Here is a 27278-nt window from a genome sequence, read left to right on the forward strand (position 1 = left end):
CTTCCTCAGGTAAACCCAGGACTCGTGGAAGACGAGCATCAAGGATCTTCTCTCTACTGGCACCCAAATGGTGGAACGAACTTCCTCTGTCTGTCCAAACTTCTGAGTCTCTTGCTGTCTTTAATAAACGATTAAAAACTCACCTCTTTACTAAGCACTTACGCTGACTTGTACTTACTTACTAACACTCACTAATATTAATTCATTTCTTGCATAAAAAACAAAAAAAACAAAAAAAAACACTAGTTCTAACAGGGTTTTAGCAGATTTGTGTTTTTGGACTGGTGTCTACTTAAACTAGAGTAAGGTAATGTTCACTATGGAAGCGCCTCTGTACGTCGCTCTGGATAAGAGCATATGCTAAAAATGTAATGTAAACAATGCACACGTGTCCGGCCATCCAAGCGATCTTGGAGACAACAGGATGTCGGACCGGTCGACCTTCCTCCATTGCTCCGATGCCTCACAAATTGATGGCCATAGTAAGACTCCTAAACAACACAATAAATCCAGATCCACTGCTTGAAAGTCAGTTAAAAGTTTAAACTACTGATTTAAGATATCTAGATGCTGATTATATGAGAACTAAAATGCAATCATCACATTTTAATGTGCAAGTAAAAACACAATCTTACACCAGGCTGAAATCTTTGAACGTGTTTTATTCTTCTGCAAGTCTTTAACAAACAGTGCTTGTTTCTTCCATAAAATATATGTGAATGGGTGGTACCCTGTGATGGACTGGTGCCACGTCTGGAGTGTATTTGCCCCAGTGTTTTTAAATGGCATTAAACCAAACATGTCCCTGATCAGAATTAGTGAGTGTCTAACAAGATCAGACGTTTTGGGTTTTTTTCTTATAACATGAGTCCTGCATACAAACCTGCAGTTCTTATGGTTCTTTTACCAAGTACATTACCTGCATTCCCTGGGACCTGGAGGAGAGCCACACCATTAGTGATTGTGATTCTGGAGTCCATGTGAGTTTCCTTCCACCTTCCAAATCCTTTATTTATGTGTTTCATGCATTTCCACCATATTTCACTCAACAATCTATTCATTGCAAATCTTTTGCTGCTTGTATCAAGCCTGAACTGGCTGAGGAGAACCGCAGACTATCACCATCCCCACTTCGACTCAGGCACAGTTGAAGTCACTTGTGAGAAACCCATTGAATCCCCAACCCTCCTTCCTCAAAGTAAACCTGACAGTCTGCTGGGCCTGGCTAGGTCAACAGCACCTCACATTAGACCGCTGTTCCAACCAAGCACCCCAAAACATTTTACTAGGTACAGACTGCCTTTGCTAAACTGCTGATGTGTGATTAATAAAATCACTATATAAATAATTGAATTAAATTATTCTCCAACAGAAAACGTTCATCCAGGACTCGTTTATCCAGAATTTTTTGACATTCGCCACAGCAAGCAAGTAGGTCCCAAATATCGGACCTTGTGTGGTGCAGAAATATACTCCTCAACCAGTGAAAACGATTCAAATACTGACAATCCAACATGCAATCATGTTATCCAGAAATATCTGTGTTTTCACAATGAAATCAATCATCAGGGTGACGGAAAAAGTGACAAAATAAACATCGTGTTGAGTGTAAAACGTTTATTTCTAGTCTGGCTGTGTTTATCTAAACGTCCATTATTGACTGTTCTTCTGTGTGTGCAGAAAACCAAACTGTGCAACCATGCAAAACGACACAACGTAGTAATTTTGGGAGGGAAACGCCAGTTATAATCAGCCCCGCCCTTCCTCTGCTGATATTTAGCGATAAAGTACAGACGACTGAGTGAACGCAGGAAAAGATAAAATATTGTTTCGAAAAACGAAACGCAAGGCAACACGGTTTGCTTACCATAACAGGACTATCTAGCTACTGCGAGTCTTCATCAACCGAGATTTACAGCTTGCTTGTTTGTAGTTTACGACTACCTTTTCAAAACCGTAGGCTAATCGAAGCATAGCTGAGCTACTATGCTAAAAATGGTGGAAGAACCGTTTCCTATCCTAGCCGCTGTTGTACTGACGGATGTAAGTGCTCTTGGTGAACGTGTAGGACGTTTAAAACTCCACTTTGCAGGCGGGGAAGGTCTCGTCCTGCATGGCCACCGTGCTGTTGCTGCCCAACACCGTTATGGCGAGCTCCTTCTGACGTTCGTGAGTCTCTTGGTACCAGTCGTGCATCGCCACCGAATCAAAGGTGGGAATCATTGTGACCTGAAGAAGAAAGAAGGTTAAAGCATCACTTCCAAAAGACGTAAACAAGCCAGTTCCCAGTCAATAGATGCGTCCTCTCACTACAAAGTGGTCACTAATCTGAAACAGTGAAGGTTAATGTGGCTTCTTAGGGTCTATGGAAAGCCATGGTAACATTTCAGCTTGTTTAGCTAGCCATAAAACTGGCATAAAAAAGTCAGAGACCAACGATTACAATAGTCTTGTAATGACTGGCTAGATTTTAACCATCTAGAGTCAAAAACTTGATTAAGGAGACTGGCTAAACCACCAAAGAAAGGTTACTGGTCAAATGACTTGCTAGCCTAACAAAAGGCTAAAGTTAGTTTATGACTAGACCCAAGGTTGGCTTCATTCAGAAGGAAGACTAGACCCAGGGTTGGCTTCATTCAGAAGGAAGACTAGACCCAGGGTTGGCTTCATTCAGAAGGAAGACTAGACCCAGGGTTGGCTTCATTCAGAAGGAAGACTAGACCCAGGGTTGGCAAGAATTTAAAGACTGCTTGGAGCCATCATTGCTAAGGATCTTGTTGCGGGACATGGAAGACCCCTCGTCAGTTGTCACTAACCACTTGCAGGTTGGGTAATAACTAACCTGTATGTCCGGCCAGGCCACCTTGCCTTCCAATAGAGAGGCAAGGATGGGCCTTATAACCGACTCTTTGTAGGATTCTTCTCCACTTATTATATAGGAGGAGGCACGAACACGTCGGAAAAACTCCACATCGACTGTAGTTGCTGCAAAACCCGAGGGTAGGTATGCCAGGTCTAGATAAACGGATGCAGTGTTCGATTTGCTACCCAATGAACCTAGAGAGGGAAGAAATGACAGTCAGACAGCTGATGGCTTTATTATTTTTGTAGATCATTAACATTTTAGAACCGGATCAACACTGTTTGAGTAAGAGAGTGAGGACACACCTGATGATGGCTTGGTACTTGTTGCAGACGTTGGCCTCGTGCTGCTGACGCTACTGATGCTACTCCTCGAGGTCGACTTTGTCTCCAGACTCGACGCGGGGCGACTTGTTCCACTCGTACCTGTCTTCGTCTTGCTACTCTGCGCTGAACTGTTCGCAGCGGCCGTTTTTTGTGCGCCGGCGGACGTTGCCTTCTTACCTTTCGCTGTCGCATTCTTTGTAGATTTGCCTTGGGCTTCTGCTTCAGGGTCGGTCATGCAGGCGCCAGGCTGAGGCGGCAGCGGGGGCAAGTCCTTTATCGGAGCTGGCGGAGGATCTTCGTAGGAATGTGACGAGTCCCTGTGGAAGGCGTGACTACTCGGGTGTGGATTGTGTGGCGGGAAGAGGTCAGCGGACTCATCCTCAGAATCCAGTTCTTCGCTGATAGAAGGACACTCGTTGGTAGCTGGTGGGACGTCAGAGTCTGAGACTGTAGGAAGGGAGTCACTTACAGAGGTGGACGTCGTTTCCTGGCCTTGTGAGGGGTCACTCACGGGAGAGGAATTGTGGTTATCCGGACTCGGTACGCCCATCTGCTTTTCTGGATGTTTGTGATGCTCAAATTCACACGGTGACACCAAACACAAATCGACATCATGAAGGGGAACATCAGGGAAAACACCCTGCAGGCCGGAGGGATGCTTTTCACACCCGTTACTGCTGTGGTCACAATTATGCGACATCCTCAAGGGTAAAGACATGTGTGCTGTAGTGTTTGGTTTTCCCAAATTTCCATTGGGGTGGACCCTCTCTTCTGCTGAAAGTCCGTGCTCGAAGGAACCTTCTGTGGAGCGTGGAGAACCGTCTTCGGCGGAATTATCTCCAGGAGAGCCGTGGAATGGTTTGTGTCCTGTACCATTAGTCGAGGAGACCATCTCGACCGGAGTGAGATGAAAATTTACACTCTTTTCGTTCTTCGACATCTTGGCGAGAGGTGAAGGAGACCCCAGAGCGGAGGTTAAGGCAGACGGATTCTCTGAGGAACGAAATCTCTCTGGACTTTCTGATTCACTCAGCGTACTTAGATTTTTGGCAGCTTGCACCGTGGTATTAGTACCAGAACCTAAACTATTACCCTGCTCATCCAATCCTTGCTCGTTTTCCAACTTTAACTTCTCAAAGTCTGCGGTCATATCCTCTGGTGTGGACATCTTTGATCGACTGTCCTCTGGTTTTGTCTTTACTCCTCTTTTAGGGATTGAGGTCGAGTCCCTTTTTAAGGACCCGTTCTTCCCAATGGACTTTCTGGCATCTGCGAGTGCCGACGCACTTCCGGGAACTTTCTTTACCTCCTTAACCACAGGCTTAGTTGTCGCTTTCTTGTCTTCTGGTTTCACCTCCTTTTTGGGATCCTTTTTGATTTCAGGTTTGACGTCTTTTCTGGGCTTAAGGCTCAGATCTTTCCTCAAAGCTTCTTTCTTTTTATCAACATTTTCCTCTTTCTTAGGGAGACTAGTTGGCGGTCTGTCCTCTTTCTTTTTAACTTCCTTCTTTTCTTCCTTAACAGGCTCCTTTTTAACCACTTGCTTTTCAAGCTTGGGAAGTCTTTGTTTTAGCGTGTTTAACGTGTCATCTTTTGGCTTTGCTTTGTCATCCACTTCTTTGGACTCTTTCTGGATGGTTTCATTAACAGATTTGGGTTTGACCTTAGTGTCTTGCTTCTTTGGATCGACTTTGGTCAGCTTCTCCCTGAGGAGCGAGGCGGTGCTCGACTTCAGACTCTCCTTGCTTTCGGTGCGCTTTGGTGGCTTATCAGATTTCATCGACTCGAGGTCCTTCAGGCTTACCACCGGGTGCTTGAGGAACTCTAGATGTTTCAGTCTTTCCAGTCCTTCAAAAATCCTAGCCTGCGGTGTAGCTCCAGGGAAAAGAACACGAATGATTTTCTCCTGAGGGCTAGCAGGATGCCACAGCAGCAGGGCACAGATTGAAACAAGCGAGGGTAAAGAGATCTCTGATCCTTTTGCTCCGGAGGCACTCGGCCACGCCTGCATCATCGTCTCGAGCTCTTTACTACCTTTCACAGGATTCAGAACGTACAGCTCAAGACGCCCAACACCCATCTTCTGAAAGAGGATTACGGGTTCAATAACAGACGTGTTCGGCCGACTGAGGGGTTCTGGAGAGATTGCTAACCTTTCTAGATGCTGTAGTGTAAGTGCAACCTGATCACAACCGCGTAAGACCTTGGGATCACCCTGAAGCATTTTGAGTCGTTCCGGAGCATTAAGAAATACAACTCCAACTTCTGGAGATATCAGGTTCCTCTGCCAGTCTTCACTGCTCTGGGCGCCGGCCGACTCCTTCTCCTCTTGCTCGGCAACCTTCCTGCGGAGGAAACTGTTCACCCCGGGCAGGTTATCCACACCCATGTGCGTGAGCAACACTGAGTCCACTCGGTCCAAGTGTCTGATCAGTTTCCAGAAACAGGAGCGCGGATCTGAGCCACCGTTGACCAAGACGTTAAAACCGTTGACGGCAAAAAAGGCGGAGTCGCCTCTCCCGCCGGGAAACACGTAGCAGCAAGGACGGGACAGTTTTAAAAATCCGACGGTACTCGGCGGCTCGAGGATTTCAAACGGCGAGCGAGGTTCGAGAGACTCGGAGAGATACTCCGTAAACTCCTGCAGACCCTCCATCTCCGGCAAAACCGAAGGAGGGTTGGTCTTAATTTCAATAACGTCTGACAGGTTATGATTTTCCAGCCGGGAATTGATCCAATTTCCAGACGTGGGACAACTCAGGGTGAGGCTTGCTTTCTGTGTAGCGTCTGGAGAATCTAGCATCTCACCAATCTGCTTTAATATAAAAAAAAAAAAAAAGATTTTTAGGATAAAATAACAACAGATGTGTTTATATAAATGGATTCAGGTCCTACGTACTTCTTTATCTGCAAATATCTGGATGAAGTCGTTAACAGAGAAGGAGCCGGTCTGTAAAACCAAATCACCAGATTCTTCCACACACTGTCCGGCCAGAATCAGCAGCTTGTGCTGCGATGCATCAGTAATAAGTCGCCGGACCTTTCAAAGCAAAATATGATCAATAAATATACTATGTGGACAAAAGTACTGGGACACCTCCAGTCACATGACCCACAGTGATCGAGTCTCTTCAATTATAGCAGATTTTTCTCCTCACCTCTGAGCAGACTAAAGCGTGGGATGGGTTCACCACCACCTGGGTCTCCAGAACATCTCCAGTGTGTTGCAGTGTCTTCTGGCCTAGATTAAAAAAACAGAAGGATCAAACATTAGATAGAATGGACCCTGGGAACTCCATTGGTTGAAGTTCTAAACCAGCAACCAAGAGGACTGAGAGCAAAGACTCTGTGAACAAATGGTCCATGCTCAAGGGTCCAACAAACAGCTGCTTGGCTTTATGATTGCACCATATTCATGGGTGTCAAAGCTTACCAGAGTGACCACTTCATTCATTCATTCATTCATGTTTTACCACCCCTGTATCACGGTCATGGTCACGAAGGGTCCAGCATCCAAGGAATCACAGGGTGCTAATCCATCAGATGGCTCCGTCCATCCTGCCCCTCACCTCAGACACAGCCAATCATGTCTGTATGTGGATGCCTGACTGACAGATTTACTGCTGCACCACCAGAGTGCATTTAATTGTTTCAGTAAGTGCAAATTGAAAGTGAATTTAATAAAATAATTGTGTAGTTGTTGAAATTAATACTGGCAGGTGGTTCTAGAAAATAAAACCCTGATGTTGGTGGGAATATCTGAGTTGGGGAAAATCTGGTGTTAAAAATAAAACGTAAATTTTACTTAATTAAATGAAGTCGGAGCCAGATTGTAATTCTATTTCTGCCTTTTTCACTTTTTTTTCTGAATCGAGTCATACCCAGTTCCCCAGCTCTATCTCCTCTACTGTTGCAGACTTAGACCCTGACCGAGGACACATGTGCAGTAGCTGACCGCTTCTTTTTACCTACACGAGGCTGGTTCACACAGGGATCAGTATCACGCACTGCTCTCCATTATTCACCGTCTCTGTGCAGCACCTCGTCCAGCCAGCAGAGGCTGCAACTGTAGCCGCAATGAATAATCAATCTGACTGACCAGCCATCCCTTAGACACAGCCAATCATGTCTGTGCAGCTGCCTGAGATTTGAACTTTCAGGTGCTTAAAGTTTTTTCACTTCTGAAACATGAAGGTGGCTTTTCGAATGTTGCCCTGTATAAAGTGGCACTCGGTCCAGGGCGTGTCCACACCCGCCTTGTGTCCAAGACTCCAGCACAGGAAAAAATAAATCAGTTCATGGTAGAAATACCAGACGACCAGGACTGCTGAACATTACCACTGCTGCGAGTCTCATCCTTCTGAAGAGCAGTTAATAAATAAAGCCTGTTTTGTTTATATTGCAGCGCTACCTCAGGAACGAGCACAACAACCCCGAGATCTAAATAAAGCTCTGATGAACGACTGCAGCCTCACATGGTTCTGCCATTTTCTTCAGAACTTCCACAGCTACTTTTTAAAAACGCAATCAGAGAAGAAGTAAACAGTCGGTGATGAGAAACAGCTCCGTGCATGATTACCTTGTTTTCGGTGGCACTGAAGGGTAAAACGGTAATGCCAACCACATGCTGACAAGTTTAAGTGGTTTAAACTCATAAAATCCACAGAGCTGCTGGTGCGACCAAAATCAATCATCGTTACACCAGCACCGAGATCTCGAGCACTCAAATCTGACTTTCAGCTCTGCTATCAGCCGGCCAGGGTGCCTACACAGACACGTGACTGGCTGTGTGTCTGCAGGGGGGAGGGACAACGGCTGAAACAGGGTTCGTTGTCTCTGGTGTAAGTGCAGCCTTGCGCAGGGGGCGGCTAATCACGGATAGCAGTGCGTGGGTCTCTGTGTAAAGCGATTAGATGTGCACATGATAGTCTTGGCACCTTGATCAGGGGGTGAGGGTGGCAGCAGCGACAAGAGAGAGAAATAAACTCCAATTGGCCACAACTGATTTGTCGAAGGTGGCGACCCAATCACATCATTTAAAAAAAATGCAGATCTGATGAAGTATAAAACAAATCGGTACGTTTAGAAAAGTCACATTGGCGTGGGTGTCGCTGGCTGGCGCCCCCTAGCAGGCACAATCGGCAGCGCAGACGGTGCAGCGGACAAAATCAGCCACTAGTCTGCTGGGTGGAAAAAGACGGGACTAAAAAGTGAATGGGGTCTTTAACCCTGTGTAAGGACCCTTGGTTAGCAGCTCGAGGCGCCTGTACAGAAGTGGAGGAGCGTGGGGATCCACCGAAGTACGGGCGAATAAGAGGGGGTCAGTGGACCGTGCAAGGGTCAGAAGGAGCTTGGGTCAGGCATATATACCCTCCTCAGATGCCATCAGGGTCTCCAGCAGAGGAAGAGGAACTGATGTTTTAAATAATCTAGTATTACCGACCGCAGTAGAGCCAAATCTCTAGCGCTCATCAGAGTACCATGACACGCCCGGCCCGTACTGACCTTCCATACTCAGTACAGAAGAATGTGGTTTGCATTAAAGCCAAACACGAGAGGTTGTTTATCAAATCCCTCACAGCTCCGCTCCACCATCACTCACCAGATCCTCCGTCAGGATATAAGGGATTCAAACACAGTTAACCAGCACATACACGGCTGTCAGCACAGGAAGCTCTTACCAGGACCAGTGTCACACTACACCTCCCCGAAACACGTGGTACACACACACACCCCTTCTAATCACTGACTTCATGTGTTTCAGCCAGAGCATTCGCTAACAGGTGTAATAAATCAATCATATAAATGGAAGCTGTAGCCTAGTGGTTAAGGTACAGGCCTGGTTGCCACTGTTGGGCTCTTGAGCAAGGCCCTTAACCCTCAATTGCTTAGACTGTATACTGTCACAGCACTGGAAGTCGCTTAGGATAAAAGTGTCTCCTAAATGCTGAATATGTAAATGTAAATTAAATTACATGCTTCTGACTTTGCAGCAACAGTTTAGGGAGGGCTCGTTCCTGTCCTGTGCACAAAGCGAGCTCTGTAAAGACATGCTAAACCGCTCTGGAACATCAGCGCAGCCATTCAAATGCTGTCATCTTTTGTACTACTGAATGGGCACAAATTCCCATACACAGACACACTACTCCGTAGAGAGGCTGTTGTTCCAGCTGAAAAGGTCACACAGAGGTCACTCTATTTTAATACCATTTGTTTTTAAACAGGACGTCTGACAAGCTCATGCGTCCAAATACTTTTGGTCGTGTAGTGTATATTCTAAGGGGTGGTCCTTTGGTGGTCCTCTAACAAAACAATGCCCATATGTTGCTCTATCCAAAGACCAACCTTAGGATAATAAATAAGGAACAATACGCGGTGAAAAGACGCTGCGTAGCCCTCATGACAATAAACGGTAACGTAAACACAGTCTGATCAAACACCGACATTAAAGTCCTTCACCACATCAAACGGAAACACAAAACCGAACGTGAACAGCAGTAAAAGGTTCAGTCTGGAATCGCCCGTCCCTCCGCGTACACCCCCCATGTTCAAACAGAACAGAATAACACACCGTTGTGTTCATCATCAGAGGCGAATCATCCCAGCGTCGGCTAACAGAGCCGCCGGGCAAACAGATCACGCTAACGCTTCAAATAAAGATTATCACATAAAGAATACCGCGGTATGGCATCGAGTTTTAAAGACGTTGAGTTTTAAGGTTTTTTATCCCATAAGGATGTTTGGGGAACATGTTAATGCCTCCATGGTTCCATGGAGCTGCAGATATTTTAGTCTCATGTAAAATAATGAGGTTGTTTTTGACACTTAAACACTGAAAATAACACAAATATAATATAAACACACTGAAATACAATTACTAACAGTTACACATCAATAAAAATACAATAAAAGCTGCACTTTAGTTTTACTTCTTTATTGTTTCCTGACGCTTCTTAATGGTGGAGATGCTTGATGTTGGAATACCGTATTCCCTTCAGCACCGGCGCATTCACATGAGAAGTGACAAACCTGCTTCTGCGCTGCTGTGCCGTTATTTCCTATGAAGTGTGACGGCGGTGCACAAAACTTAGCGTGACTTATTGTAGTAAAACAGCGAGTGAGGAATGTGATTAGTGGAGGAACTTATGAGCAGTAATAATGAAGAGAAGTTTAGTGCTCCTGTCTCCTTCTTTTACTACATTAAACCACGTTAAGCTTTATTTTCAACCAGAAGCGTTTTAGACTCTGGGAGAAGCTGATTCTGATTCTCACCATTTCTCAGAAGCTGGAGCTGTAACACAAGTTTAAAAGTGAAACAGGGAGGAGAATCCAGATAAACACAGATACATGTGGAGCTGTAACCCTGGATCTGACGCTTATTCCACACTGATGCAGATTCAGCTCAGATTCACACGCTGATGAGGCTTTACCGCTCAAGCCGAACGCTGAACAAAGAGACAGTCACACACATGTCTAGTTTAAGGGAAGGGTGTCGAGTTTTAAAGATTTTAGGGGAAGTTACACGGTACCTCTGTATGCTATAAGAGCAAACGCATTGGGACACGATACCGGAAACAAGATTTTGGAATGTGACAGTGGGGATCTGTGCCATCTCTGATGGTAAACGAATAGCCCCAGCTCACAATCAGCATTCCAATTCACCTCAAACATTCGCTGGACTTAAAGTTAGGTCTACGCACAGGCCACTAAAGTTCAATCCTACCGAATTCATTAAGCGCGTCCTTATGAATTAAGGCACAGTCGTTCTTTTTACTGTTGTCAACAAGGTTAGAAGCATGAAACATAGTTTTAATAACAGATTTTATACTCGTGTTAGAAATGCTTTGGCTGAACCACCTAAATTAAAAAATTTAAATGGGCGTCCACATACTTATGAATAAAGAGTGGATATTTCCTCCGTTTTAATAAATGTATAGTTCGCTAATTTAAGTTTTAACTTAAGAGCAGGTGGAGTTGTGGGAGCAGCATGGCGGAGGATTTGCGCCTCTGTGTGCCATGTGTTTGTCGCATTCCTGCATTAGTGGGTGATTTAAGGCTGCAGAAGAACAGCTGCATCATCGGCTGCTCATCTCTCCGTTTCCTCTCCCCTCTCGTTCCAAACCAGTTCTCCCATTAACCCTTCCCACTTCCTCTTCCTTCACAAACAGTCCGTGTGACCCACATCCTTCACGGCACAGAGCATGAGGCAGCATGTTCACCCGGTGTTCTCATGTCCTGTGTTCTCACCTCCTGTGTTCGGTCTAGAGAAACTACTGAGCTGTTTGTTTCCACCACCAGCACAGTCATGGTTCAGGTTACCAGCAGCTCTCCCACATTCCTACTGGTTTGGCATTATAACCGTTACTAATCGAGGCAAATCAAGGAGTTCCACGATGTGCTCGTTTTACACCTCATGTGCATCTGAGTCACTAAGTATTAAATATAAAGCTTTGGATGCTACTATTTGCTGCTGGTAAAGCGCCCCCTGCTGTCTGGTCGAGGCACCGACACGGGTAGTGGAGGATTCACATAGTGGAATACGCAGTATGGTACAGAGACGCAAACACAAACGTGTGCAAAGCATACAGAGCACAGAGATGTACACAAAACACAGGGGTGATCCATATGGAACACAGAGATGTTGCATACAGAACACAGAGATGCACACGGAACACAGAGATGTTGCATATGGAACACAGATGTTGCGTGCAGAACACAAAGATGCACACGGAACACAGAGATGCACATGGAACATAGAGCTGTTGCATACAGAAGACAGAGACTTTGCATTCTGTACACAGAACAGATATATGTTGCATACAAAACACAGAGATGCACAGAGAACACAGAGGTGCACACAGAACACAGAGATAATGCATCAAAAAACAGATAAACATTGAACACAGAGATGATGCACACAGAACACAGAGACAATGCATGCAGAACACAAATGTGTTGCATAAAGAACACAGATACACAAGGAAAACAGAGATGATGCTTATAAAAAAAAGAAATGCACACGGAGGACGGAGTTGACGCATATAGAACACAGAGAAAAAGCAGGTGGAACACAGAAATGTAAACAGAACACAGAGACAAAGCATATGGAACACAGAAATGCACATGAAACATAGAGATGATACACGCAAAACACAGACACACACAAAACAGAGCAGCACATGCGGTTTTACTTTTGCTGTGCAGGCGTCACTCCTTTATCCCCCAATTAAGCAGCACAGATTATATACAAATGATTATAAAAACTTGATTTTTTAAGCATCGTTTTCATGAGCAGCTTGTTTCTGCTACAACACACACACACACACACACACACACACACACACAGAGACGCACAGACACACACACACACACAGAGACGCACAGACACACACACACACATACACACACACACACATACACACACACCACGGTACCTTTGAGCTCCTCGGAGAAGGCGGAGTGTCTGGAGAGGAAGAGTTTGAGCTGCTGGTCCAGGTTACAGGAGGACAGGTCCACGTCCCACGATCGGATTCCTACAGACAGAACACAGAGAGACGGGACAGATGAGAGAACGACAGACAGACAGACAGAGAGACGGGTCTGTTCACCTCGACATGAGGGATATGGACACATCCCAAAACTTTGAAATCACTTTATATGGGATGCTGCAGTTACGACCTCTGCTGGCTGATCGAGGCACTGCACAAAAACGGGGGATATCACAGAGGCAGCGTGAAGTGACCCCGTCCCACCGTCCCTCCCTCAAACACACGGTGTTGTGCTAACATGTTCCTGCTATGAGAAAATTACCATAAGAAGTGAAAGTAAAGCCTGCTCGACCTTCAGCAGTGCAACGTTTGCTCAGCCAGATTGAATTAGACAACAGTTTCTACACCCTGCCAAGGTTCTGTCATCTGGCTCACAGATCCAGTAAAAACAAAATCATTATTACAACCTCGCCAGTGTGCAGAATAACACACACACACACACACACACTCACACACACACACTCACACACAATTACACACACACTCACACACACACTCACACACTCACTCACACACTCACTCACACACACTCACACTCAGCGCAGTGCAGCACAGTCGAAGTTTAACTGCCGCACACATGGGCTGGAGAACCGCTCGAGGAATGTCTGAGGTCAGATCAAAGAAAAAGTTCAAAGCTGTTTTCTGAAAGCCCTGCAAACACGACAGAAAAAAATCCCACAGACACACTCCGAATTCTTGTGGGAAAGGCGATCCTAAAAGAGTGAAGACTGTCATGGCTGCAAGTGGAAGGATACGGAACACAGAGACACACAGAGCTACATACGGAATACAGAAATGTACATGGAACATGGAGACATTGCATACAAAACACAGAAATGCACATGGAACACAGAGACACACAGAAAATAGAGACAGAGAGAACACAGAGACACAAAAAGAGACACAGAACACAGAGACACAGAACACAGAGACACAAAAAGAGACATACAGAAAACAGAGACACAGAACACATAGACAGAGAAAACAGAGACATACAGAACAGAGACACAAAAAGAGACATACAGAACACAGAGACATACAGAGACACAGAAACAGAACACAGAGACACACAGAACACAGAGACACAAAAAGAGACATACAGAAAACAGAGACATACAGAACACAGACAATGAAAACAGAGACACAGAACACAGAGACACAAAAAGAGACATACAGAACACAGAGACATACAGAGACACAGAAACACAACACAGAGAGAAACAGAACACAGAGACACACAGAACACAGAGACACAAACAGAAAACAGAGACATACAGAACACAGAGAGAGACATACAGAACACAGAGACAGAGAAACAGAGACATACAGACACAGAAACAGAACACAGAGACACACAGAACACAGAGACACAAAAAGAGACATACAGAAAACAGAGACATACAGAACACAGAGACAGAGAAAACAGAGACATACAGAACACAGAGACAGACATACAGAACACAGAGACAGAGACATACAGAACAGAGACAGAGACATACAGAACACAGAGACAGAGAAAACAGAGACATACAGAACACAGAGACAGAGACATACAGAACACAGAGACATACAGAACACCGAGACAGAGAAAACAGAGACATACAGAACACAGAGACAGACATACAGAACACAGAGACATACAGAACACCGAGACAGAGAAAACAGAGACATACAGAACACAGAGACAGACATACAGAACACAGAGACAGAGACATACAGAACAGAGACAGAGACATACAGAACACAGAGACAGAGAAAACAGAGACATACAGAACACAGAGACAGAGACATACAGAACACAGAGACATACAGAACACAGAGACAGAGAAAACAGAGACATACAGAACATAGAGACATACAGAACATAGAGACATACAGAACACAGAGACAGAGACATACAGAACACAGAGACAGAGAAAACAGAGACATACAGAACAGAGACAGAGACATACAGAACACAGAGAGAGAAACACAGACATACAGAGACACAGAACACAGAGACACACAGATTTACAGTTTACTTCCATAGCAGGAAAAATTTAACCATTATTGTCCTCTTAGCATAAAGTGGCAGTTTGGGTTTGCTTACAGACCTTGGTAAGGAGACCACTGTTCCATGGAGTCTGGAACTGATCCAAGCAAGATTTCTAATCTGACCCGTTATCTGCTTTCTGGAATCTGTACAGAGCTGACTGAGCGTAACAGGTGCAGGTAAACCAGCTCTGTTTATACGGGCACAGAGAAGCCACCAGCTGCAGTCATGCACAAATAACATCCTACATCAGCAGATTATAGACACACCTCCAAATTACTGAGTTCAGGTGCTTTAGCCACGTTTACTGCTAGCAGTTGTCTAAAGCCGTTTCTTCCAACAGTTTAGGGAAGGCCTCTTCCTGTTCCAGCATGACCACGCCTATGTTAACAACACAGTCCATAAAGGATTTGGGAGATGCTTGATCCAAAGCGACTTACAGTACTGTGACGGTATACAGTCTGAGCAATTGAGGGTCAAGGGCCTTGCTCAAGGGCCCAACACTGGCAACCTGGCAGTGACGGGGATTAAACCAGCGACCTTTTGATTACTAGTCCGGTACCTTAACCACTAGGCTACAACTGTCACTAGACGAGAGGCAGGAACACTCGCAGAGTTTCAGCCAGTCAATCACGTCTGTGTGGACGCCCGACCGGATGACAGGGTTAATTTGACTTAATCGCCACAGAGTCCATCTTGTGGCGAGACGGCTACGGTCAAAGGGGTGGAAGGTTTTAAGATCACGATCAGGTGTCCACATACTTTTGGTCTTATTAGTGTAACACCAGATCTCAGCTGCAGACACGCCACCCACAGCAGGAGCTGGAACTGTGTCCCGTTACCCAGAAGTCAGCAGGAAATCTGGAGAAAAGCAAACGCAAGAACGTGGAGGCGTTAGTCTGAGGAGGACGAACTCCCGAGACGTGACCTCATCCGCATTTCTACATCCAGCAGCGCATGGAAGAGCAGCACGTGGTCCACGGACGCGTCCGGTAAACACGCTTCAAGGTCCTGACCCGTCTGTCCATCCCTGCACTTCCTGATGAGGTCAGTTTCTGTCTCGGAAGTCAGAGAGAGGAAACGAGAGTAAAGTAAACGCAGCACGATTTATTCTGTAGTATAGTGTACACTATATGGACTAAAGTATTAAGACGCCCCTTCTAATGATGGAATTCACGTGTTTCAGCCACACTAATTGCCAGAGATAAGAACTCGAGTCTCAGATAAGTCGCACACACAGCGGACTCGTTTCAAATGACTCGGACTCGACTTGTGACTCGCAAAAAAAGTACTTGTGAACAACAAAAGTCAGCAACATTAGTTACGTGTGACAATTATATATATTTTATATATATATATATATATATATATATTTATATATATATATATACAGTGTATCACAAAAGTGAGTACACCCCTCACATTTCTGCAAATATTTTATTATATCTTTTCATGGGACAACACTATAGAAATAAAACTTGGATATAACTTAGAGTAGTCAGTGTACAGCTTGTATAGCAGTGTAGATTTACTGTCTTCTGAAAATAACTCAACACACAGCCATTAATGTCTAAATAGCTGCAACATAAGTGAGTACACCCCACAGTGAACATGTCCAAATTGTGCCCAAAGTGTCAATATTTTGTGTGACCACCATTATTATCCAGCACTGCCTTAACCCTCCTGGGCATGGAATTCACCAGAGCTGCACAGGTTGCTACTGGAATCCTCTTCCACTCCTCCATGATGACATCACGGAGCTGGTGGATGTTAGACACCTTGAACTCCTCCACCTTCCACTTGAGGATGTGCCACAGGTGCTCAATTGGGTTTAGTCCATCACCTTTACCTTCAGCTTCCTCAGCAAGGCAGTTGTCATCCTGGAGGTTGTGTTTGGGGTCGTTATCCTGTTGGAAAACTGCCATGAGGCCCAGTTTTCGAAGGGAGGGGATCATGCTCTGTTTCAGAATGTCACAGTACATGTTGGAATTCATGTTTCCCTCAATGAACTGCAGCTCCCCAGTGCCAGCAACACTCATGCAGCCCAAGACCATGATGCTACCACCACCATGCTTGACTGTAGGCAAGATACAGTTGTCTTGGTACTTCTCACCAGGGCGCCGCCACACATGCTGGACACCATCTGAGCCAAACAAGTTTATCTTGGTCTCGTCAGACCACAGGGCATTCCAGTAATCCATGTTCTTGGACTGCTTGTCTTCAGCAAACTGTTTGCGGGCTTTCTTGTGCGTCAGCTTCCTTCTGGGATGACGACCATGCAGACCGAGTTGATGCAGTGTGTGGCGTATGGTCTGAGTACTGACAGGCTGACCTCCCACGTCTTCAACCTCTGCAGCAATGCTGGCAGCACTCATGTGTCTATTTTTTAAAGCCAACCTCTGGATATGACGCCGAACACGTGGACTCGACTTCTTTGGTCGACCCTGGCGAAGCCTGTTCCGAGTGGAACCTGTCCTGGAAAACCGCTGTATGACCTTGGCCACCATGCTGTAGCTCAGTTTCAGGGTGTTAGCAATCTTCTTATAGCCCAGGCCATCTTTGTGGAGAGCAACAATTCTATTTCTCACATCCTCAGAGAGTTATTTGCCATGAGGTGCCATGTTGAATATCCAGTGGCCAGTATGAGAGAATTGTACCCAAAACACCAAATTTAACAGCCCTGCTCCCCATTTACACCTGGGACCTTGACACATGACACCAGGGAGAGACAACGACACATTTGGGCACAATTTGGACATGTTCACTGTGGGGTGTACTCACTTATGTTGCCAGCTATTTAGACATTAATGGCTGTGTGTTGAGTTCTTTTCAGAAGACAGTAAATCTACACTGCTATACAAGTTGTACACTGACTACTCTAAGTTATATCCAAGTTTCATGTCTATAGTGTTGTCCCATGAAAAGATATAATGAAATATTTGCAGAAATGTGAGGGGTGTACTCACTTTTGTGATACACTGTATATGATCCGACATCATTCTGATTGTGTCATTTTCTGCTCTCTAATAATAATAACGCTCCGGCCGTCTTAACCCGCAACGCACGCAATGTGTAAATGTTCCAACCAGCTTCCGGCGTAGTGATGAAGCGTCTTACCTTTGGATCTGAATCTCACTTAAAATGGTGGAATACCCTACGTAGTGCACTTCACTGGAACAACCGGGGTGAATGGAACGCTCCTACAGAATTGGCGCTGATGGTTGAAAGACGCTTTCTGAACCAATCAGAGCTTCTGATTGTAATTGTTAGTAAGAAATGCTGTTATTTGCATTTATTCAGTTTGCGTCACACAGATGACGTGGTAATGAAACGCTCGATCGGCTTTCTAACGACTTCCTGTTTTACTTCACCACCGGGACAAGTTTGGAGGTTTTTAATTATAAGCACATTTACAAAATAACGGATTCTGTTCCTAATGGGACGCACGCTTATAAATGTAATAGCATCTGGAAGAACAGAAGTTAAGGTAAGCAGTGGTTATGATGGTTTTTGCTGTGTTTGGGATTTTGGCCGCTGTGCCGTGATTTATCGAGCGCTTTTGTTCTGTAATGAAAACAAAACGTATCAGTTGAAGCTTTTAACTGGTACCGAGGAAAGTAAAGGCACGAAGTAAAACGGCTATATACACTCACTAATCTGCTGTTGTTTTTTATCTGAACAGATTATTTCTTTATTTCTACATTTTTTATGCTACATTTACAATATATGTTTTGTGTAGATTATATCGACTCTGACTCGTATTTTGTGACTTGTGAACATCTCTGCTAATTGCTAACAGGTGTAATAAATCGATTGCATAAAGTAAAAGATATGCTTCAGTCTTTGCAGCAACAGTTTACGGAAGGTCCTGTTCTGTTCCAGTATGAGCAAGCTCTATAAAGACGTGAAGAAAAGTGGCCACAAATTCCCACAGACAAACTTGTAAGAATCTTCTCAGAAGAGCGTCTGTCGTTCTAGCAGAAAAGATCACACATAGGCTCACTATTTTAATACCGTCTGTTCTTGAAACTGGCTCATGGTCAGGCGTCCGAATACTTTTGGCCACACAGTGTATAAATACTTCAAGCGAAGGCTGAACTCCAAACTGTGGCCGGACAACCAGTAATTCTGCAGCTCCGGAGAGAACAAACAGCTTAAAAAAGAAAATGAGACGTTTCTTCCGAACCCACGTTCCTAAATGCTCACGAGCCGCTACGAGGTAGCGTTTACAGCCCTGATCAAGAGCCCAACACTGGTAGGTTGGGCTTGAACCAGCAAACCTCTGATTACTAGTCCAGTACAGTTAATCCACAGACGAGTTCTGTCCCGAGAGCTTGTTCACAAGTCCAGCAAAATTAGCGTAGACATCCAGCATCATAGTTAGCCAATGGAATATAGCGCAGAACGCTAATAAAGTACATAAAATAACGTTTCTAATGAACAAGACTGTTATTATTTTAGCCAATCATGTCCATGCAGACTTCTGCCTGGCTGACAGCACAGAGATTTGAACCCTGGATCCCCAGACCTCGGCAGTACTGAGGTCCTGAATTAGAGTTGCTTTCTCTCGAACGGTGCCAGTTCCATTTTTACTAGATTAGCCTACGCTTATGAAACAGCCAGTCGTTCTCTTTTATCAGCTGACGACCCTCCTTCTGTTTGTTAACCATCCACCCCTGTCGTACAGACGTACAAATGTGGTCATCTTTTGACTGAATGGGCACAAATTCCCCCAGGCGTACAATATAAAAGGCTGTTGTTCTAGCTGAAAAGATCACACAGAGGTCACTCTATGAAACGGGATGTATAACAAGCTCATGGTCAGGTGTCCAAATACTTTTGGTTAAACAGTAGATGAGCAGAACAGCTGTGGCTCACCATGACGGAGCTTCTCACTTTATTTACATGATGATACAATCTCTATCACAGAGTGATGTACCAGCACACTTACACTTACAGAGCAGGAAACCCTTCAACCAATCACTATGGAGACGTCAGTGAGCAACAACGCTGTCAGGCTCGGTTATAAAAGTAAGGCTCGCCAAACAGGTAAACAGGTTTTCACAAGCCTCATCATTCCAAACCCAGGCGTTCTCAAAAAATTCAAACATTTAACGGTGACGTAACCGGGACGCACATGCGGTGAAGTGTGCAGCTGGTTATGGTCTACTGGAACTAGAATGTTCACCTGAGGAGGACGGGGGTTCCTGCTGAGTCTGGTTCCTCTCAAGGTTCTTCCTGTCATTTTATTTTAATATATATTTTCTTTATGCATTTTCTCCCGACTTTTAGTGCGTCCAATTGCCCGACTGCGTCATGCTTCCTCTCCACCAATGCCGATTACCGTTCTGATTGAGGAGAACAATTGCCACAATGGAAATAAGTCTATGGACTTTTTGTGTTATCCCTGACTGTTTCAGTTTTTTATAGGAGGTATTGTATCTATTTATAAAATATGAAATGGTTCAATAAAATCAAATCAAATCAAAAATCAAAACAAAGCTAACCCACTGACACGTGGGCAGCAGCCGTATGCATCTTGTCACCTACACTTTGACGAGTGCAGTGCAGCTCAGCGTTGTGTATGGAGAGACACACCCTGACAGCACTCTTTTCCCCGTCTCTGTGCAGGCGCCATCAATCAGCCAGCAGAGGTCGCAATTGCATTAGTTATGAAAGAGAGATCCTGTCCGGCTTAATCGCACCCCTATCTGAACAACAGGCCAATCGTTGTTTATGTGGCCGCTCAGCCCAGCTGGATGACAGAGCTGAGGCTCGATACGATGTATTCGAGATCCCAGCTCTGGTGTTCTAGCGTGTGTTTTTACCGCTGTGCCACCTGAGCGGCTTCTTCCTGTAATTTTAAGGGAGTTTTTCCTGCCACTGTCGCCCTCGGCTGCTCAACAGAGTTTGTGGTCTGTCGGTCCTGGATTCTGTGAAGTTGCTTTGAGACGACGTCCACTGTAAAAAGACTATACGAATGAACTTGACTTCATTATTGGTGCACACTTCAGGGTTTAACATCTAAAGTCATTGTCTCACCTGACCAGGAAGACGAGGAAACGTGGTAAAAAGAGGATGCGAGGCTTTAAAGAGAGACACCAGGACATGGAGAGATACCGCCGGGGGAAATCAAAGGACGGAGGAGGGAACAGAGCCGACGGAGTCGAAATTAAAAACGACGCACGCCGGCTTCGCTGCTTCCTCTTTACACTCGGCTGCTGGACTTTGAGCTGATAAACAGCGTGTAATGAGGAAGGACGGGCGTCCACGTGTTGCGCCCACACACGTCCACACAGTTCCTTATACACCACGTCTGCTCGTACCCGAGACCAGAACGGCCTTCTGAAGAACAGCATGTCTCTAGAATGTCAGAGATTTCAAAACAACCGTGACGCAAGAAATTCCTCAAACACTCGGGACGATTTCAAACACGCTAATGACCCAGTTTACAAACATCAAGCTGCTCTGTACAATCACTGACTGTACTGTTTAAATAATAACTGGTGTGTGAGTGTGCGTGGGGGGGGGTGACTTACAGACAATACTGGCTGTGTCTGAGGAGGGGGGGGGTGACATGGTTTCGTTGCCGTTGCACAAGTGCGACCTTTGATGTCTAGTCAATCCATCACAGGACCTCAGCCACCCCACCCCACCCACACCCTCATTCCCACTCGGTCATAACCATCGTGTCTGTGCAGATGCCTGGCCGGATGAGAGCACCACTGAGATTCGAACCCAGATCCGCACCACCCGAGCACAAAAGAGCAGAATTATTGTAAATGCAATAAACATACAGGTTATCAGTGCATAAACATGCTAAATTTGCATCTCTAACTGATATTTATTCACTTTATAGATCTGAACACGATTAACATAAAATCAGTGATATGAAACAGAGCGACATAAAAAAAAGTCAGCTTGCAATACATTACCTGCACGTTTTACATTAAAATATGCTATAACTTGAGTAAAAAAGGCTCTAAATGTAACTTTAATACGATAATTCAGCGCACGTCAGGCTAACAAAGCGCCAAACTAGCAAATCTCGATCAGAAAAATCTTGGGGAGTCCAAACTTCTGCATCAAACTGCTCTATAAACTGGAAACAAGTCCTGATATTTAAAGACAAGCACCCATTCATGATGTCAACACCATGTGAGTGTGAGGGCGTGAAGCTGGGGGGCAAAAGTGTCCTCAAACCCTACAGGAGAATCATCTGAGAGACTTTCAGCATCACAGTGTACGGTTTATAACTACGTGCTGGACATTGTGACATCACAGTGTACAGTTTATAACTACGTGCTGGACATTGTGACATCACAGTGTACAGTTTATAACTACGTGCTGGACATTGTGACATCACAGTGTACGGTTTATAACTACGTGCTGGACATTGTGACATCACAGTGTACAGTTTATAACTACGTGCTGGACATTGTGACATCACAGTGTACAGTTTATAACTACGTGCTGGACATTGTGACATCACAGTGTACAGTTTATAACTACGTGCTGGACATTGTGACATCACAGTGTACAGTTTATAACTACGTGCTGGACATTGTGACATCACAGTGTACAGTTTATAACTACGTGCTGGACATTGTGACATCACAGTGTACGGTTTATAACTACGTGCACGACATTGTGACATCACAATGTACGGTTTATAACTACGTGCTGGACATTGTGACATCACAGTGTACAGTTTATAACCACGTGCTGGACATTGTGACATCACAGTGTACGGTTTATAACTACGTGCTGGACATTGTGACATCACAGTGTACGGTTTATAACTACGTGCACGACATTGTGACATCACAGTGTACGGTTTATAACTACGTGCTGGACATTGTGACATCACAGTGTACAGTTTATAACCACGTGCTGGACATTGTGACATCACAGTGTACGGTTTATAACTACGTGCACGACATTGTGACATCACAGTGTACGGTTTATAACTACGTGCACGACATTGTGACATCACAGTGTACGGTTTATAACTACGTGCACGACATTGTGACATCACAGTGTATGGTTTATAACCACATGCTGGACATTGTGACATCACAGTGTACAGTTTATAACTACGTGCAAGACATTGTGACATCACAGTGTACGGTTTATAACTACGTGCACGACATTGTGACATCACAGTGTATGGTTTATAACCACATGCTGGACATTGTGACATCACAGTGTACAGTTTATAACTACGTGCACGACATTGTGACAACACAGTGTATGGTTTATAACCACGTGCTGGACATTGTGACATCACAGTGTACAGTTTATAACTACGTGCAAGACATTGTGACATCACAGTGTACGGTTTATAACCACGTGCTGGACATTGTGACATCACAGTGTACGGTTTATAACCACGTGCTGGACATTGTGACATCACAGTGTACAGTTTATAACTACGTGCACGACATTGTGACATCACAGTGTATGGTTTATAACCACATGCTGGACATTGTGACATCACAGTGTACGGTTTATAACTACGTGCACGACATTGTGACATCACAGTGTATGGTTTATAACCACGTGCTGGACATTGTGACATCACAGTGTACAGTTTATAACTACGTGCAAGACATTGTGACATCACAGTGTACGGTTTATAACCACGTGCTGGACATTGTGACATCACAGTGTACAGTTTATAACTACGTGCTGGACATTGTGACATCACAGTGTACGATTTATAACCACGTGCTGGACATTGTGACATCACAGTGTGCAGTTTATAACTACGTGCTGGACATTGTGACATCACAGTGTGCAGTTTATAACTACGTGCTGGACATTGTGACATCACAATGTACAGTTTATAACTACGTGCAAGACATTGTGACATCACAGTGTACGATTTATAACCACGTGCTGGACATTGTGACATCACAGTGTACGATTTATAACCACGTGCTGGACATTGTGACATCACAGTGTGCAGTTTATAACTACGTGCTGGACATTGTGACATCACAGTGTGCAGTTTATAACTACGTGCTGGACATTGTGACATCACAGTGTACAGTTTATAACTACGTGCAAGACATTGTGACATCACAGTGTACAGTTTATAACTACCTGCTGGACATTGTGACATCACAGTGTGCAGTTTATAACTACGTGCTGGACATTGTGACATCACAGTGTACAGTTTATAACTACGTGCAAGACATTGTGACATCACAGTGTACGGTTTATAACTACGTGCAAGACATTGTGACATCACAGTGTACAGTTTATAACTATGTGCTGGACATTGTGACATCACAGTGTACAGTTTATAACTACGTGCAAGACATTGTGACATCACAGTGTACAGTTTATAACTACGTGCTGGACATTGTGACATCACAGTGTACAGTTTATAACTACGTGCAAGACATTGTGACATCACAGTGTACAGTTTATAACTACGTGCAAGACATTGTGACATCACAGTGTGCAGTTTATAACCACGTGCTGGACATTGTGACATCACAGTGTGCAGTTTATAACTACGTGCTGGACATTGTGACATCACAGTGTACGATTTATAACCACGTGCTGGACATTGTGACATCACAGTGTACGATTTATAACCACGTGCTGGACATTGTGACATCACAGTGTGCAGTTTATAACTACGTGCTGGACATTGTGACATCACAGTGTACGATTTATAACCACGTGCTGGACATTGTGACATCACAGTGTACGATTTATAACCACGTGCTGGACATTGTGACATCACAGTGTACAGTTTATAACTACGTGCTGGACATTGTGACATCACAGTGTACAGTTTATAACTACGTGCAAGACATTGTGACATCACAGTGTACAGTTTATAACTACGTGCAAGACATTGTGACATCACAGTATAACTACGTGCAGGACATTGTGACGACACAATCTATCTATATGATACAGAGCTGTTTGGGATTGGGCCGCTGATCCAGTAAAATCCCTCCTCAAACTAAAAGCTATGAAACGGATCTGTAATGTGTGTGTGTGTGTGTGTGTGTGTGTGTGTGTGTGTGTGTGAACAGAGAAGCTGGATTATTTCTTTAACAGCACTACAGCGGATTTAAGGTGGAACTGAATTCCGTCCAGACTCGGACGATTCAAAACAAAGAGCAACTTTACCTCGTTTGATTTCGGACACCAGATAGTCCATGAATCCGGCGTCACTGTGCTCCCCGATGATCAGCAGTATGGAATACTTGTCGCTGATAAAGTCCGGCAGGGTAGAACTTCTGCTCGGGGTTTCCATCCTTTTCTCTTCGTCGATGCGCTCCGACGCCATGATGCCAAGCTCTGGTCGAATGGAGCGCACCGAACACGCCCCCTTTTTAAACAAATGGGCGGGGCCGACATGATGGACAGGTGAGCTGGCCAACAGGTGATGCAGGGGTTCTACTGAGACGCTAGAAAGTTTCCCAGTTTATAAAGAGCCGAAGTTTGCAGGTTCGGTGCCCCAGACCGAATCAGTGATCAACGTCGCAGTGGTAGCTCAGTAGTTAAGCAACTGAACTAGTAATCAGAAGGTTGCCGGTTCAAGCCCCACCACCGCTACGTTGCCACTGTTGGGCCCCTAAGCAAGGCCCTTAAGGCTCAAGGGCTGTTGTGTAAAGTCTGGTGTGATTTTGTACGTGACCATAATGAAGTTCTACCTCACTTTAGATTGAGACACGTCCTGACTTCTGTGGTCATTGGGAAGCTTCAGACTCCATCTAGTGTTCGGAGCTTTACAGTAACTGGCAGCAGCGTCCCAACAGTGATGGACTTTAACCAGTGAGTTAACACTTATACCAGTGCTTATAACCAGTGCTTATAATTGTCATTCACCCATAATGCTGCCATGCCTTGTATACGGTGGTCCATTGGAACTCCTTCAGTTGCCTAATGTTGCTGTGATTTCACATACAGTGTATCACAAAAGTAAGTACACCCCTCACATTTCTGCAAATATTTCATTATATCTTTTCATGGGACAACACTATAGACATGAAACTTGGATATAACTTAGAGTAGTCAGTGTACAGCTTGTATAGCAGTGTAGATTTACTGTCTTCTGAAAATAACTCAACACACAGCCATTAATGTCTAAATAGCTGGCAACATAAGTGAGTACACCCCACAGTGAACATGTCCAAATTGCGCCCAAATGTGTCGTTGTCCCTCCCTGGTGTCATGTGTCAAGGTCCCAGGTGTAAATGGGGAGCAGGGCTGTTAAATTTGGTGTTTTGGGTACAATTCTCTCATACTGGCCACTGGATATTCAACATGGCACCTCATGGCAAAGAACTCTCTGAGGATGTGAGAAATAGAATTGTTGCTCTCCACAAAGATGGCCTGGGCTATAAGAAGATTGCTAACACCCTGAAACTGAGCTACAGCATGGTGGCCAAGGTCATACAGCGGTTTTCCAGGACAGGTTCCACTCGGAACAGGCTTTGCCAGGGTCGACCAAAGAAGTTGAGTCCACGTGTTCGGCGTCATATCCAGAGGTTGGCTTTAAAAAATAGACACATGAGTGCTGCCAGCATTTCTGCAGAGGTTGAAGACGTGGGAGGTCAGCCTGTCAGTGCTCAGACCATACGCCGCACACTGCATCAACTCGGTCTGCATGGTCGTCATCCCAGAAGGAAGCTGACGCACAAGAAAGCCAGCAAACAGTTTGCTGAAGACAAGCAGTCCAAGAACATGGATTACTGGAATGCCCTGTGGTCTGACGAGACCAAGATAAACTTGTTTGGCTCAGATGGTGTCCAGCATGTGTGGCGGCGCCCTGGTGAGAAGTACCAAGACAACTGTATCTTGCCTACAGTCAAGCATGGTGGTGGTAGCATCATGGTCTTGGGCTGCATGAGTGTTGCTGGCACTGGGGAGCTGCAGTTCATTGAGGGAAACATGAATTCCAACATGTACTGTGACATTCTGAAACAGAGCATGATCCCCTGCCTTCAAAAACTGGGCCTCATGGCAGTTTTCCGACAGGATAACGACCCCAAACACAACCTCCAAGATGACAACTGCCTTGCTGAGGAAGCTGAAGGTAAAGGTGATGGACTAAACCCAATTGATCACCTGTGGCGCATCCTCAAGTGGAAGATGGAGGAGTTCAAGGTGTCTAACATCCACTAGCTCCGTGACGTCATCATGGAGGAGTGGAAGAGGATTCCAGTAGCAACCTGTGCAGCTCTGGTGAATTCCATGCCCAGGAGGGTTAAGGCAGTGATAATAATGGTGGTCACACAAAATATTGACACTTTGGGCACAATTTGGACATGTTCACTGTGCGGTGTACTCACTTATGTTGCCAGCTATTTAGACATTAATGGCTGTGTGTTGAGTTATTTTCAGAAGACAGTAAATCTACACTGCTATACAAGTTGTACACTGACTACTCTAAGTTATATCCAAGTTTCATGTCTACAGTGTCGTCCCATGAAAAGATATAATAAAATATCTGCAGAAATGTGAGGGGTGTACTCACT

At 44.9% G+C, this 27278-nt stretch overlaps 1 protein-coding gene across 1 annotated transcript; it reads right to left on the reverse strand.

Moving 5' to 3' along the window:
• Window positions 1-642: 642 nt before the first annotated feature.
• map1sa (microtubule-associated protein 1Sa) lies at window positions 643-25064 on the reverse strand. The gene is made up of 7 exons (XM_063012875.1): window positions 24925-25064; window positions 12624-12722; window positions 6348-6430; window positions 6089-6229; window positions 3169-6004; window positions 2843-3057; window positions 643-2229 (listed from the first exon to the last, which is right to left on the reverse strand). Exons 1-7 carry the CDS (start codon window positions 25049-25051, stop codon window positions 2074-2076), a joined length of 3657 nt encoding a protein of 1218 aa, XP_062868945.1. The 5' UTR covers window positions 25052-25064; the 3' UTR covers window positions 643-2073.
• Between the last annotated feature and the right edge of the window lie 2214 nt (window positions 25065-27278).

This window comes from Trichomycterus rosablanca, chromosome 17, assembly GCF_030014385.1.
Source record: "Trichomycterus rosablanca isolate fTriRos1 chromosome 17, fTriRos1.hap1, whole genome shotgun sequence".
In the NCBI taxonomy this organism is placed as follows: Eukaryota; Metazoa; Chordata; class Actinopteri; order Siluriformes; family Trichomycteridae; genus Trichomycterus; species Trichomycterus rosablanca.

Bases quoted from the DNA above. Each gene is read 5' to 3' on its own strand.
- map1sa (XM_063012875.1), bottom strand. From the start codon at position 25,051: ATGGAAACCCCGAGCAGAAGTTCTACCCTGCCGGACTTTATCAGCGAC. The intron at 12,723-24,924 runs GTAAAGTTGCTC...TTCTGTCTGTAG, and splicing joins GGTGTCCGAAATCAAACGAG to GAATCCGATCGTGGGACGTG. The intron at 6,230-6,347 runs GTGAGGAGAAAA...TTGCTTTGAAAG, and splicing joins ACGCTTTAGTCTGCTCAGAG to GTCCGGCGACTTATTACTGA.